This window comes from Ictalurus punctatus, chromosome 24, assembly GCF_001660625.3.
Source record: "Ictalurus punctatus breed USDA103 chromosome 24, Coco_2.0, whole genome shotgun sequence".
Taxonomy (NCBI): Eukaryota; Metazoa; Chordata; class Actinopteri; order Siluriformes; family Ictaluridae; genus Ictalurus; species Ictalurus punctatus.
In genome coordinates this window covers 14,509,008-14,524,634 of record NC_030439.2, presented here as the reverse complement: position 1 = coordinate 14,524,634, position 15,627 = coordinate 14,509,008, and the positions used below count along the sequence as shown (strand labels likewise).

The 15,627-nt window shown below is 38.1% G+C and overlaps 1 protein-coding gene across 1 annotated transcript; it reads right to left on the bottom strand.

The window, feature by feature from the left end:
- Positions 1-8,784, bottom strand: heyl (hes related family bHLH transcription factor with YRPW motif like). Its single transcript, XM_017454003.3, has 5 exons — positions 8,072-8,784; positions 4,717-4,783; positions 4,509-4,592; positions 2,029-2,110; positions 1-1,912 (listed from the first exon to the last, which is right to left on the bottom strand). The coding sequence occupies exons 1-5, from the start codon at positions 8,149-8,151 to the stop codon at positions 1,242-1,244; spliced, it is 984 nt and encodes a 327-aa protein (XP_017309492.1). The 5' UTR covers positions 8,152-8,784; the 3' UTR covers positions 1-1,241.
- Between the last annotated feature and the right edge of the window lie 6,843 nt (positions 8,785-15,627).

Here is a 15,627-nt window from a genome sequence, read left to right as displayed (position 1 = left end):
TGCATTGGGATCCCATAGGATGCATACAAAAAAAAAAAAAATTTCACGAGAGCAAGGTTTTTACTTTAATGGGGAGGTCAGAGAATGGCAGAAACGCATGGGAAGGGTTGCCAGGTTTCGACATTAATTCACTGATCTCCAGTAACCACTTTATCCTGCTTATGGCAAATGGTATCTTTTCCTGATTGTGTATGACTATGTTTATAGAAAGCTTTCTGTATGGTCATTGTTGACAAAGTTAGTAATGTGTCATTAGTAGCTTAGTCTCGTGCATGCATGAGGACAAATGTGTAATTTTGAGAGACAGCAGACTTATCCAAATTACAGTGTACAGACTGTTGAGCAATAAACAGTGGATGTGATATGAGATGCAGCTCTGACCAGATGACTCTTGATGGCAAAGATAGTCAGCTAACCGCCACCACGTTTCACTTCCTCCCTCCACCATTCCCATCATCCTCTCTGAGAGGGCTCAGGAAAACACAAAGTGGCACACTGATTATATTGCACACCAAAGGATGGTTTCTGGTCTGCAAGTAATCCTCCCAAAGCCACATCAAGCTCGGAGTAACGCTTAATGCCAAAAACACACTGAGCTAATGCTGACACATACAGTAACTCAACTTCTGTTCCAGCATATGCTGACTACAAGCTGACTGATGTCATGTAATTCATTTACATGAACTATTACTTTGCTGCCACCTAATGTTTGGGAGTTGGTTGACGCACCCAGAGAAAAAAATAATGTAACACACTGATTTGAAAAGGCACTTTTATCTTTATGAAATGTCCACAAGCAATTTCATGTCAAATGGATAACATAGATGAGAATCTGAGAAAAGATAATTAAATGACTGAGGAAACAAATAAGCAAACAAACAGAAAAATACATCAGTAGAGATGATGGAATTTGTGTTTATATTGAGAAAGACACCATTTTCACCAGTCCATTCACCAGTCTTGCATTAAAAAAATCTAGAATATCACGGAGTTAAAACTTGTCTTTTCATTTAAATAATATATAATTGCTTTTTAATGTGGATGTATCACTATTTGCATTGTTCGATTGCTACTATTTGGGTTTAGTTTTTAAGTAACAACATAGGGAGCGTTAAGAGGATACATTCTTAACATTTTGTAATAACTATAACCCAAATGGATATTACTCGTGATATCATAGCTCTTTTGTCCCAACAAGGTATGAGTTGCATATTTGTCAAAAGTCCACGATATTAGATGAATCAGAAGGCCCCGATCTCTGTTCCCCAAGTGTGTGCAGACTTGCTGACCCTGATCAGTGGGGCTGGAGATCTCAGAGCAACGAAGGGTCTGAAGGAAACCTGAGGATGTCCAGCGGATGAAGAGGAGGGGGAAGACGAAGAGGAATTAGAGGAAGGGGAGGAGGAGTTATGAGAATGCGATGGGACAGAATGCAAAGGTGAGGGAACAGTTGAGTTCTCTGTGGATGGATGTGCCAGTCTATGAGGGTGTGATGAAACAGAGGACATCCTGTGCACTGGAGATAATGCAGGGGTCAATAGTGCCCTCTGGTTTCCCAGTGGCGCTAAACACATGGTTGGCGAGGGGTATGCCAGAAGAGTCGCAGCAGCATGAGGGGCCATGTGTCGGCGGTTGGCAGGAGGAAAGGGGGAAGAGGAAGCTGGGCTAGAGGAGGCACTGAGCTGAGGGAAGGAGCCCCAAGGCCAAGGAGGAAAGGCCAAAGTGGCTGGGCTCTGATGCAGAGGGTCAAGCTCACTGGCACAATGACTCAGGTGGGACACCAAACGGGCACCAATAGGATCTAAAGAATCTGCACCCTCCAGAGAGCCGAGGTACCTCACTACCTCGCCCACACACTCACGAAATCCCAACGTTCTGTAGTCTACAGCCAGTGCACGAGCATCGAAATAACCTTCAAGGTAAAATCACATTTCAGTACACAGGTACTCTCTCTTAACACAACTTGTGTCTTTTAGAATGTGGATGTAAAATGTAGAACATACAGAAAAATATGTTTAATCCACTCACCTTTTGAACCCATGGCATGCAACAATTTGAGATGATCCACTGTCATTTGAAGAATCTCAGCTTTCTCAAGTTTAGATGAACCCTATCCAGAAAAAGTGAATTAAATCTATTTTCATGCTTTTTACTTCCATGGATTGACTTAAACATTACTGTAAAGGTGCAGGTCATAATGTTTAAACATGTTTACCTATAATTAATCATTATACCGTGATTGCTATGTCAATCTAAATACACCCCCCCCCCCCCCCCCCCCCCCCCGCTTCTGGTTTTAACAGCTAATAACTGGGTAAGGTGAAGGCTAACATGTGCTTCCTCTGAGACATGTGCAGCCAGCCAACAGCATCTTTTCAAACTGCTGCTCATGCTGCATCACATGGCAGTGTAACACACCGGAAAGAGCTATCTATCCTCTTCCACATGCAAACATGATATGCTGTGTCACTTGATTGACAGGGGAGAGAGAGTATGCTGTCCTACCCACTCAGACAACACAGCCAGTTTTGCTCCCTTGGCTCCCGGCTACAGGTGGATGTTGCATCATTGCGATTCAAACCTGTGATTTCCTAACAATAGGGCGAATGGTTTTCTGTTGTGGCACCCGGGAGCCATTTTGTTTTTCTGACCCGGAAATTAACTCTCAAAAAGTTACAGTAGCTCATAAGATATACAGTGGTGCTTGAAAGTTTGTGAACCCTTTTGAAGTTTCTACATTTCTGCATACATATGACCTAAAACATCATCAGATTTTCACACAAGTCCTAAAAGTAGATAAAGAGAACTCAATTAAACAAATGAGACAAAACTATTATACTTGGTCATCTATTTATTGAGGAAAATGATACAATATTACATATCTGTGAGTGGAAAAAGTACGTGAACCTTTTCTTTCAGTATCTGATGTGAACCCTTTGTGCAGCAATAACTGTGACTGAACATTTCCAGTAACTGTTGATCAGTCCTTCACATTGTCTTGGAAGAATTTTAACCCATTCCTCAGTACAGAACAGCTTCAGCTCTGGGATGTTGGTGGATTTCTTGACATGAACTGCTTGTTTCAGGTCCTTCCACAACATTTCTATTGGATTAAGTTCAGGACCATGACTTGGCCATTCCACAACATTAACTTTATTGTTCTTTACCCATTCTTTGCTGGAACGACTTGCGTGCTTAGTTTTGTTTAGATTTGTGTGTTGTTTCTTGCTGCATGACAGACTTTCTCTTGAGATTCAGTTCATGAACAGATGTCCAAACATTTTCCTTTAGAATTCGGTGGTATAATTCAGAATTCATTGTTCCATCAGTGATTGTTGTAAAGGCCCAGATGCAGCACAAAAGGCCCAAACCATGAGACTACCACCACCGTATTTCACAGATGGGATAAGGTTCTTATGCTGAAATGCAGTGTTTTCTTTTCTCCAAACAAGACACTTCTCATTTCAACCTAAAAGTTCTATTTTGGTCTCATCTGTCCACAAAACATTTTTCCAATAGTTTTCTGGCTTGTCCACATGATCATTACCAAATTGCAGAAGGGCAGCGATGTTCTTTTTGGAGAGCAGTGGTTTTCTCCTTGCAACCCTGCCATGCACACCATCGTTGTTCAGTGTTTTCCTGATGTTGGACTCATGAACATTAACATTAACCAATGAGAGAGAGGTCTTTAGTTATTTAGAAGTTACCCTGGATTCCTTTGTGGCCTCGTGGACTATTACACGTCTTGTTCTTGGAGTCTTTGTTGGTCGACCACTCCTGGAGAGGGTAACAATGGTCTTGAATTTCCTCCATTTGTACACAATCTGTCTAACTGTGGATTGATGGAGTCTAAACTCTTTAGACATGGTTTTGTAACCTTTTCCAGCCTGAAGAGCATCAACAACTCTTTTTCTGAGGTCCTCAGAAATCTCCTTTGTTCATGCCATGATACACTGCCCCAAACATATGTTGTGAAGATCAGACCCTGATAGATCCCTGTTCTTTAAATAAAACAGGGTGCTCACACACACCTGATTGTCATCCCATTGATTGAAAACACCTGACTCTAATTTCACTTTCAAATTAACTGAGGTTAACTGAAGTCCTAGAGGTTTTACCACTTTTACCACTCACAGATATGTACTATTGGATCATTTTCTTCAATAAATAAATGACCAAGTATAATATTTTTTGTCTCATTTGTTCAGTTGGGTTCTCTTCACGTACATTTAGGACTTGTGTGAAAATCTGATGGTGTCTTAGGTCATTTATGCAGAAATATGGAAAATCCTAGCACCTTTCAAGCACCACTGTAGATAATTTTAACAGAGCTGGTGGGGTCAGTTTGGGTGAAGGGGAAGGTTTGATAATGGTTTTGCTGCAATAGCAATTCACTTTGCAAACAATTAGGCTCTAAAAACACAAACAAATGATATATCCAGCATTATCAAAGTTTTGGAGTACTACTTATCAAACTCATGAGTGTGTTGCATTAATGACTATCATACTTGTTTTTCAAAGGCACTGGGCACGAGTCTCCTCAGCTCTGACAGACAATGGTTGATCCTGTCTCTGCGCCTCTTCTCAATTATCTACAGAAAGTGTTTGGATGGGAAAATAAAAATCATAATGCAATAAACTGCATGTCCTAGATATATCATCATTGATGTTTGAATTGGGTAAATGAGAAAAGGAGAGGAAGAGTAATAAACTTACCCCTCTTCTCTTCTTGCGGGCTAGGATCTGTGATGTACTGCCGGGAGACATGGACCCAGTGACAGAACTGAGACAGCAAAATCCAGAGAAAAGTGTGCAATAGAGAAAGAGAGCAAAAGAAAGACAGATTAAAGGCTTTGATGTCATTGCATATTGTTGTCATTACTGTGCTTAATACAATACAGATACATAGTTGCACATCATCAAACTCAATCTAATTTATTTCAAAGAACAGCGAGACACAGGAGCGCCTGGCTGATATGATACGCTTCTTGCATCTAAAAAAAAAACTATAAAAATTAAGCCATGATGATTATATGTCTGTAGGGCACGAGAGAACAGTGGGATTTGCATGCACTTTGTCTTCCTCAATCCTCTGAAGGACCTCTCAGTGTGGATCTGGTTTGCTTTGGCCTGCTAACTCTCCTCCAGAATCATTACACTATTTGTTTGCTTGTGTATTCCTGGTGACTTAAACATATTTACTCTCATCTAAAGACCATAACTGATCAGAGACACGCTCATTATGTTATGACGTTTGATCTCTAAACTGAAACATAATGTGACGCCAACACAGATATTTATTACTTCAGACACACATTTCTTACAGAGCACTAAACGTTTCCATGACTGTACATAATTTGCACATGTCAGTTTAAAGCTTAAAAACATGTACTTATGAAACTTCTTTATGCTGCGTTTCAAAGGAAAACTTGAGAACAATTCTTAAATCTGCTCCTGATTTGTCTGGAAAGCTGTGACAGATATATATATAAAAAGTGAAAGAATGAAGACAGTCATTCTCTAAAGGATCAGCGGATAATGGAAATCTGTTAATGTTCAAATGGTGTTGGAATTAGGGCACATTCGTTTATATTTATAAGAAAATTTAACCAGCTAAATGTCTTAAGATCTGCTTTCACACTGGTCACTCTTTTTTGACTATTTGACCTGTGATCTTGACCATCATAACTATCTATAGTCTCCAAAGTTAACACTGACCTTTGACCCTCAAGGCGTCATTTAGAAACTGAATCTGGGTTCTTGTTTGTTTGTTTGATTGTATAGACTGTGTGAATGTTCATCTAATCACCTAGTTGTTCATTATTTTCCAATAACAGCATGTTCCAAAATGTTTTATTTCTCTTTTACCACAGTAATTTACTAATGAGTAAACATTACACAACATGGATGGTCCATGAAACTAGTTAGTTCCTATTATCATGTTTATTATAACAGCTAAAATCTGTTATTTCCTCAAAGCCTCAACACGACAGTTAGACGGACAAACACAACAGTGTGACCTCTGACTCTTACATAGCAGAGCCACCTCCTGTAAATGTTAAATAAACACACTGTTTAGAAAAAATATCACTATAGCAATGATGATACATTTTTGTTTTAATAAAATGATAACACCTTTTTTAAAGTCCTTTAATTGGTAGACTTATTGATTTATGTGATCAGCCAATGTACATGTCCCTTTGAAATAGTTGTTACTATAGAAACAAGCGCATTAATATAATCCTGTGTTTTGTCTTGAAACTAGCTTTACTGTCAAGGCCACTGTTATAGAAAATTAATCAACACCTTCTGTCCAATCAGAACCAAGACTTCAACAGCACTGTGGTATGAAACCATGTAATTGTTTTTCACTCAATATGATATTTACACTCTTCTAGTTCTAAGCCAACTTTGTATATTTTACCATGCTGTCCAAATGTCTACATGCTTTGTTAACATAATCTTTCATTACGTTAAAAAAATATTATTTAATATTGATAGTGATATTTAAGCTGGGAATCCCCAGCAATTCTTGCAGTATTCTAGGATACTCAGCAAAATTTGCTTGAATGTCACCATGCAGTGATTGTTCAAAGACAATTTAGAAAGTGAATTAAATGACATAATATAATCAACAAGCATTTTCCCAAGAGATTAATGTACAGTTTTGTACAGTGCTAGCTGTTTACAGGCTGATCAGACTGGAAGAGTAATGGCCGCCTTTTCCATGCAGTACAAAACACCAGTACAAAATCCTTTTGTATTGTATTGTTATTGTTTTGCACTACCTGTTATATCGGACACTTACATACTAGACCTGTGAACTGGTCGGTGCTACACTGTCACTCACTGTACCCATTGTCCTGCTTTAGTAGTTATTGTACTGTCTTGTGTTGTGTGCACACGTCTGCATGTGCACTTTATGTAGAAATGTGCAGGTCTTTTTTTATTTCTCTGTTATCACATGTGGTTAGTGTGTTGTTTCATGTAGCACCATGGTCCTGGAGGAACGTTGTTTTGTTTCGCTGTGTACTGTACCAGCTGTATATGGTTGAAATGACAATAAAAAAGCCACTTGACTTGACTTGACAAAGCAAACTCAATATAGTGTCTTTTTGAAGAGAGCTGGATTCACTAAACAAAACATTCCCAGTTAGGCCTAATCGATGCTACGATGAGGAATAACAATTATCTAAGTGAAGTCAGGCTTTAGACATGCATGGTTTTGTTTCTGAGGCAAATACACATGAGCACCATCCACTTCTGAAATAAAGTAATATAAAATAATATTGTACTGGTATACTAAAATATAAGACTTTATAGCTTTAAATAAGTTATTAACAGTAATTAGTTTAAAAAGTCAGAATCCTTGTATTATTATTATTATTATTATTATTATTATTATTATTATTATTATTGTTGTTGTTGTTGTTGTTGTTGTTGTTATTATTATTATAGCATGATGCAACACACTTGTATGATCTAAAGGGCATCAGCATTTTACAAAAACTCTATTCAGCATGTGTCACACATACTGTAGTTTGTATTTCTTTCAATCACACAATGTTTTCTCATTAATTTAATTGGTTTTGAATGAAAAATAAACACATGCTGTAATTGGCTCACTCTTTAAGGTATAACTAAGGTGTTCAATATTTAGGTTGCCACTGTCCTAAATCTAAACTTAACCTTCAATGATGAACTGTTGCTAATTCCTTGTTCTGATATAGCTGGACATTTCCAATTGCTAGCAAAAAAAAACAAAAAAAAACAACCCACCAGGTACCACTTAAAATCAGATTTCTAATTTCTAAATGACCAGTTAGTCCTTATTGGAGTTTCTCTAATATATAAATCCAGTTTTTGGGAGCCACCACAGTCAATCCTCCAGTCTATGACAACTAAATTTAGGATTAAACAAAATAATAATTCAAAATACTTTTTGCATGCATGCATATTCCACCTGAGGTAGGTGTGCCTGCTCAGTCCCCTCTACAGGGCAGTGCCCTCTGGAGGACTGAGGAGGAAAAGTGAAGCTCCAGGTGTTTATATGTGTAAGTTTAATCCTCACCAATAACTGTCCTCCTGCCCAACATCGATCAGCTCATCCGCATCTGAATCTGGAGAACTGTAATCGTGAGGTCTCTTCATGGCTTAGCAGCTCTTCTCTTCTGACCAAGTGAATTGGTGTAAGGATGAAGAACCAGAACAGCGCTGGATCCTTTGGAGGAAATTTTTAGCAGATCTTCTACCCTCAAATAACTGCAAGTAAATCAGACAGTCTGGTGTAGCAGCACGCCTCTCTCTGTCTCTGTCTCTCTCTCTCTCTCTCTTTCTCTCCTCCGTCTCTGTCCTTTTCCCTCTCACCGCAATAAAACGTCTATGTTTGGAGACTCTTTATTAGTGTTCTCTTGCTGTTTCAGCTTGGTCCTCGTTTGTCTTCTTCTTCAATAGACCCCTATGCTCTGGCACTTGCCAAGTCACATTCCCTTGATCCCTTTTGTACAGAAGCACCACTCTCTCTCTCTCTCTCTCTCTCTCTCTCTCTCTCTCTCTCTCTCTCTCCAGAGTCAAAGTCAGGCAATTTGGCAGAATCGCCAGTTTGGCTCTTCTTCTCTTTTACTCCCTCACGCTCTCACCCTCCTTTCCAGCCCTGATCAGCCCTCCCCCTCTCTGTTTCCCCCTGTCATTTTTCCTCCTTTTAATTAGCCTCCTCTGTCTTCTGCCTCATCTTCTGTTTCTCACTCTCAGGCCGTCTCTCTCTCTCTCTCTTACACAGTCTTTTTAATTAGTTGCACTTCTTCTCTCTCAAAGGATAATAATACAGTTGTGGAAACAGTAACTTCTAAATGGATTCTCTCTCTTACTCACACACACACACACACACACACACACACACACACACACACACACACACACACACACACACACACACATGGAGTGTGTGAAAGAGTGCAACAATGTCCTCCTTTGCCCTGCCAACAGTTTACTGGGAGTGTCAGCATCCTATGAGGTTCCATTAGTGCAGAAACATTTCTATCATGTTGCCCAATACTTTGTTGGAGCAGTTGCGTAGATTGAAATTTAGGTTGAAAAGCAGCCACTGTCCTCTTTGGCATTTAGTTGATTCTCAGTGCTGTGTTATATGCACTGTTATTTTAATATGTCTTATTTGCTGACAAAAAAACAAAACAAAAAAACAAACAAACATCTCTATGAACAACTACTTGAATGATAATAAATGGTGTTGTATCTGGTCAGTGATCAAGCTGGTCAAGCTGGTGATCTGGGTGCACAAGATCCTCTATAGTTATAAAGTTATGTAATTTCAAAGTTGTAGTATTAAAGTCTTGATTTTTAGACCACAGCCCTGTTGAACTCTTGATACTGACTGGTCAGAAGGTGTTGATTAATTTTCTATAACAGCAGCTCTGACAATAGTGCCAGCTGTCATTCAAATTACAGGCTTATATTAATAAACTCATTCTAATACATTGTTTCTATAGTAACAATGGGAGTCTTGCAGATGTCCACATGAATAGATTTATAAAATATGTGCCTGCACTTCAACAGTCAGATGTGAAACTGTTAATTTTAAGTTTTCTGAGATGGGAAAGTTGGGTCTAATGCAACCAAGATGGGTCCAATGCATGGTGGCCCAAATGCAACCAAATGAAGGAGGTGCAAAGTATAAGTTCTAGGCCATATCAGATTCGGATGAGTTAAAGGTATCTTTGATCGTCCCTCATTTGGTCTCTGGGTATGTACTTTTGCAAATCAGTCTTTGGTACACATCGAGCACATTCTCGATGTCACTAGAATGGTATTGATGGAATTAAATCATACTTCATTCTCTTACACCATTAGAGTGGTGGTAAACAAAGACAGTCAGCTCTTTTCCTTGCACCACATTTCATTCACACTTGCTGCCACTGGAGCTTTGGTGGCTTGTCTCTTGTCAGTAGTGGGGATTAAATCCTCTGGATCCTTTGATCATAACTTAAAGCCTAAGGGTGTAACTACTGCACCATCATACAGCATGGCAAATTTCACATCAATACAATTCATATAATTAGCCGCTGATTTTCTTTAAATGATTGCTACCAATAATTGTGAAATAATAGAAAGCTAGAGGAGTAAGGTAAAGATATTTTGTATTAACAATCATTTAAAAAACAAAACAACATATGATAGAAATACTGCATTTTTTTTGTTTAAACAGAGATCACCAAGCTTATTGGTTGGATGCTGTCTATGTGGAGTTTCTGTGAATGTTTCTTTCCATGTCCATGTGTATTTCCTCCCAAAAACATGCTAGTAGGTATACCAGTGACTCTAAATTGTATGTGCACATAGTACTATACAATCCCTTCCAGAGTGTATTCCCTCCTCACACCCGGTGTTCCCAGGATCGGCCCTGGATCCACTCTGACCAGGATAAAGATGAATGCATGAGTTATACAGTAAAGACACATACACTGAACTAAAAGCAACAGTTTCTGTTTCTGTACATTACTACTCTCATGCATCTTTGTGTGCCATCGGGGATGTGTGGGACAGCTCTACTCTCCTCCGTGGTCATTAGCTGTGTAAAAGCCGATGCTCCCTGAGACTCCTGTAGCCTCTTTAGTGCTATCATAAAGAGATGGTGGATGTCATTAGCAATAAAGCGGAAACATGGAGTTTGACTGTCGCCAGAAGCCTATAGTGTGGTGTATGAGTTAAAGATGAATGTAAAGGGATCCCCCTTTTTCCTTCACCCCCCAGACTCCATCTCCTTTCATTACCAATCCTTATTTTGCCCATGTCTGGATCTTATTTCTAGCCCTCTGTCTGAAAACAAGAAGAAAGCAGCAGAGAGATCTATGAAGTCAGGCCTTCACAATGTCTCTGCTGTTATTTTTTATCACTACTCCACTTCAAAAGAGTGATTTTCTTCTTTTCATGCTGAGTATTTTTCCTTCACAATGTTTCCTTGGCCTCTTTTGCCTTTGACTCTCATTCTTCCTCCTCTTCCTCCTGACCTTCAGCTTTTTGAGGTGTGCTGTGGCACACTTCCTTCCTACGATGATGGAGCGAAAAGCCTGGGAAATGTAAAAGCAGAAGTACAGAAGAGATTTAAGCCAATGATCATTTATAAAAATCAGTTGTCGAAGGAAAATAGAGGACAAGAGAACAAACAGAATACTGGCACTGAGTGGGGGGGAATTTCTGCCGCGTTTTCTTGGCCACTTCAGTGCTTTCGGTGTGCCCTTGTTTTTTTTTAACCACAACAAGGCCACTTCTGCAATTGACATTAACAAGCTCATATTTTCATGACTTTCTCACACACAATAAAGCATACACACATGCACACGAAAGCAAATCACATTATGTCCTAAAATACTTTTTTTTTTTTCTTTTCACATAGTCCCCCAAAGATCTGATACATTTCCATTCTTCTCCAAGAAATATACTCCTCATTGGTCATTCAGTTGAAATTGATTTTTGATTCAAACACCTGCCAGAAGAACCTCTGCTCTGTAACAAAAATCTGTTACATTGGTTTATATCTAAATAGCTCCTTTTTCTGCATGTAACCATTCCATAATTCAGGAAATAAGCCTCACCACTCCAAATACCTATGAAATCCCTAAACAACAAAAGTCATTACTAGGCTATCTAATGAGTCAAAAATACATTTAATCATAGAGTTAGTTTTCTAATGAACAACTGAGGCATTCTGTTAGTAATTTAAAAAAAAATCAATAACAAGTTTGTATGATGTGGCCTGACAAAAAGCAAGTTAATTCTTGTCACTTACGTTATAAAAGCTATAAACATTCATTCTCTTTTCTCACTCTTGAAGTAAATAACACAAAAATGCAGCTTTTCATGTTACAGAGAAACCCAAGAAGCATAAAGCCCTTCTTTCTGAACACTTTCCGTTATTAAAAAAGTTACAGTTTTACTTCTGACTGTCACAATGTACTGACACTGGAGACTCCATCTTAAATACATACAACTTAAATCTTGTTTTTTTTTTTCAAACGTTGCCATTATAAAAATGACCATTTTTATAATGTGTGAGAGCTGCTGTTATTGCAATTTAATCAACATGCGCTGACCAGAAATCAGAATTGAGAATAGGAAAGTCTAAACATGTGCTGGAATCAATAAAATAAAAAATGAGAGAAGATGAAAAAAAATATATAATTTTTTTTTTTTTTAAATGCAAAGGGACTGTAAATGAAATGGAGGAGTAATAAAACTGTTTGACTGTTTGAGATTTGAGGAAACAACAACAACAACAACAACAACAACAACAACAACAATAATAATAATAATAATAATAATAATAATAATAATAGTATTTTTGTATTTGTTTATATTGTTGGACTCTTTAAATAGCTTTTAAATAAAACTTTTGGGAATTCCATTACTGCAACACGCCACCCAACACACAGCCCTCATGTTGATTTAAGTCCTAATTTTTGAGTTGTAGATATTTTGGGCAAATCGCTTCAGTATTAGGAACTACACAGAAAATGTGCTGTTGCCCCGTTCTTTGCCACACCAGGTCTAAAAGCCTGGACATGCCACTCCCATCAGTTCTGTACTTAATGTGGAAATAACTGTGCATACAGCTCATACATTTTACACTGTAAAAAATTTCTCTAATTTCTACATCAGTTCAAACCAGTATGATATTTGATACTTCATATATGTCTTACAGTTTGATACAGCAAAAATATTTTGAGTAGAATGGTTACCTTACTATATTGATTTGGCAACATTGTTATATGCATAAAAACACAGCAAAAAAGGGAAAAAAAAGATGATAAAAATAGGCACAAAGGAAGCTTTGTGAGCAGTATTGTCTCTGTTGGGATTTTGGTGTTGATTTTGTTTAAACCAGCATCAAACTAAATTGTAATAAATCGTGGAGCTCCATACACTCACATTTGAATAGGATTCACTCTTTATTATTTACCATTATTAATTTATTAATAATAATAATAATAATAAATAAGTAAATAAGAAAGTAACTAAAAAAAATTCAATCATTTTACAGAATAAGATGAAACAACATGATTAATAAACACTTTTTAATCAGATTTTTTGCTTGGATTTTTTTACTCTTTCAAATTGATTTAATATGTAATTGACAAAGGCGTTAAATGAAAGAGTTAAAACAACAGTATAACTGCATACCATTTATAAATAATACCGTTTATTTAATGGTTTTGCATTCTACTTATAAAGACACAAAAAAGTACAATACATCTTTAGACAAGTCTGTATTTCATTTGACACGCAACGTGTGAGTGCATGATGAGGAGAGACTACGCTGGAATTCCACAGGATCTTATCTCTTTTGTTCTGTCGCTGTTAGTGTTAGTCCTCTAAAGTGCTCCCTTGTCATGTCTCGCCACTCTTCAGGATTTGAGCTTGTGCGTGTGTGCGTGTGCATGTGTTTATTTATGGGCGAGCGTTCCCAGTGTGCATGATGCGTGTGTCCTGCTTATTTTCCTTCTCGTCACATGTTCCTCATATTATGAGTGACGCTGGTATCTGTTATGTATCAAAAGCTTTCCTTTCATGACATCAAATGTTTGGCATTATTGATCAGAGAGACAGTGAGCATCTTGGACGGCAGTCACAGCGTGTGAGAGTGTGAGAGAAGTCTGGCTCCGAGAGAGAAAGTCAGCTCTGCTGTTTACCCACCGAGCCATGCTCGCCTCATCCAGACTCCCGAAAGATAAATAAGGAGGGAAAAGCCAATGAGAAGAAGCAGAAAGGGCCTTTTGTGGCCCCCGGTGAGGTCTCTTTCAAGCGCCGTTCCCACAGTACAGAGCCCTGATCGAAGGCCTGACTGCGGTAACTCTCGCTGGTGCCGGGACACAGACAGGCTGCTCAGGCCTCACCAAGCCACAAGCACTCATTGTCTGTCACCACAGAAACCAGTGTCTTCATGTCAGACATGTTTTCTGTTTGTTTTCTTTTTTATGTCTTTAATGTGGCCAGGGGAATGTTTCCTCCCCTTTGTCCCCCAATTCCATGCACATTTCTTTCCCTTTTTGCCTTCTCCCCCGAAACGCTGTCGTCCTCTCTCGGTCTTTTTATTCCTCTGGAAGATTGTCATTTGTAAAGCTCTTTCGTAGCAGACAGGCCCTATCTTTGTCGTGGTGCTGTGGTCTCCCTCCCCCTCGCCCTTTTTTTTTTTTATCTCAGTTTATGAGGTTTTGGCAAAGATAGTGCTTTTTGCATGCCTTTGAAAAAAGAAACATGCAAACTAAAACAACAAAACCTATCCCTAAAGACTTGTGTCGTTCCCACACTAAGCCAATTTTCGTCTAAAGATTAAACAAGCTCCAACAACAGAAGGGAAGGAAAGGGAGAAAGTGGAAAAAGGGATCTGGTTATGATTCGAGTCTCATAAACCAAGAGAGGATGCCCCACAGACATCCAATGAGAAAAACAAATCTAAAGAAGAGAGAACCGGTTTCTATTTTTAAGAGCCGAAAGAATGTCTGTGCCATGACTCACAGGACTGGCAGTTCTACGGTAATCAGTTAATTCTGACTGAAGTCCCTGACCACATCACACACGACTTCATCTTTTATGATTTGGAGAAGAGGAGCATAAAAGTCAAGAGAAAAGAACAAAAATGAATAACGCATTTGCTCTCATTCGGTCCCTCTGGCTGATGTAACGGCACACTTTTGGCACAATGACTAAATGTCACACAGTATTTGGAACTACTGTTTGAGTTATCTGTTTGAGTTATAGACATTGAGGGCTGCTTGAAGTTCCAAAGGTTTTTAGGTATTTCTTAGTTTCTTGGTCTATCAGCAACTTGATATGTGAATTGACAAATCTTCACATTTTCTAGCCACTATTTACTCCAGGCTGTAATGGAATATAACTTATATTCTAAGTTGCATTTCTGATACAGCTGCAAGCTTAATAATCAGATTCTGTTATGCAGCTACAGTATGTGTATTAGAACAAATAATGCAGCTAAATAGACAAATAAATTAGCAAATAAATAATAATAAGGAAAATAGTGAGTGATGTGGCCTGGTGTGATGCAGAGTTACTATTATCACACTGAAGTTGACTATTTTCCTATAGTGTTTTATTCCTCTTATGCAACAGCTATCTGACGATTATTAAAAAGTTTATTTTTTTTATTAATTATTTCCTGTTATCACTTGCATTATAGCAGCTATAAATAATCGTTCCACAACCGGCCTCACTTTTTTCATAATAAGACAAAAAGGCTGCATGTTATGCTACTGAAAGTTCCTCTGTCCTGAAGACTTTCCTGTGTTCCTACTGACTATTACATGACCATGGAGACTCCTTACAACGTCACCATATCAATAATTATTTGTTTTTCTTTGTTAAATAACAAGGTTTTTTTGTTTGTTTGTTTGTTTTTTAAAATCTGTTTATTATACAATTTTTCAGGTCCATCAAACAAGTCTCTGTGAATTGGCTGTTACTATAGAAACAATAGCATATTAGTAATAATGCATTAATATAAAACCTGTAATATATTATGCATTGATATATTATACTATATTTAATATTATTATGCAATTAACTAAGCAACTAATGCATTATAATGCAATTTATTAC

Bases quoted from the DNA above. Each gene is read 5' to 3' on its own strand.
- heyl (XM_017454003.3), bottom strand. From the start codon at position 8,151: ATGAAGAGACCTCACGATTACAGTTCTCCAGATTCAGATGCGGATGAG. The intron at 2,111-4,508 runs GTATGATAGTCA...TTTTCTGGATAG, and splicing joins CCAGTGCCTTTGAAAAACAA to GGTTCATCTAAACTTGAGAA. The intron at 1,913-2,028 runs GTGAGTGGATTA...TTTACCTTGAAG, and splicing joins GCATGCCATGGGTTCAAAAG to GTTATTTCGATGCTCGTGCA.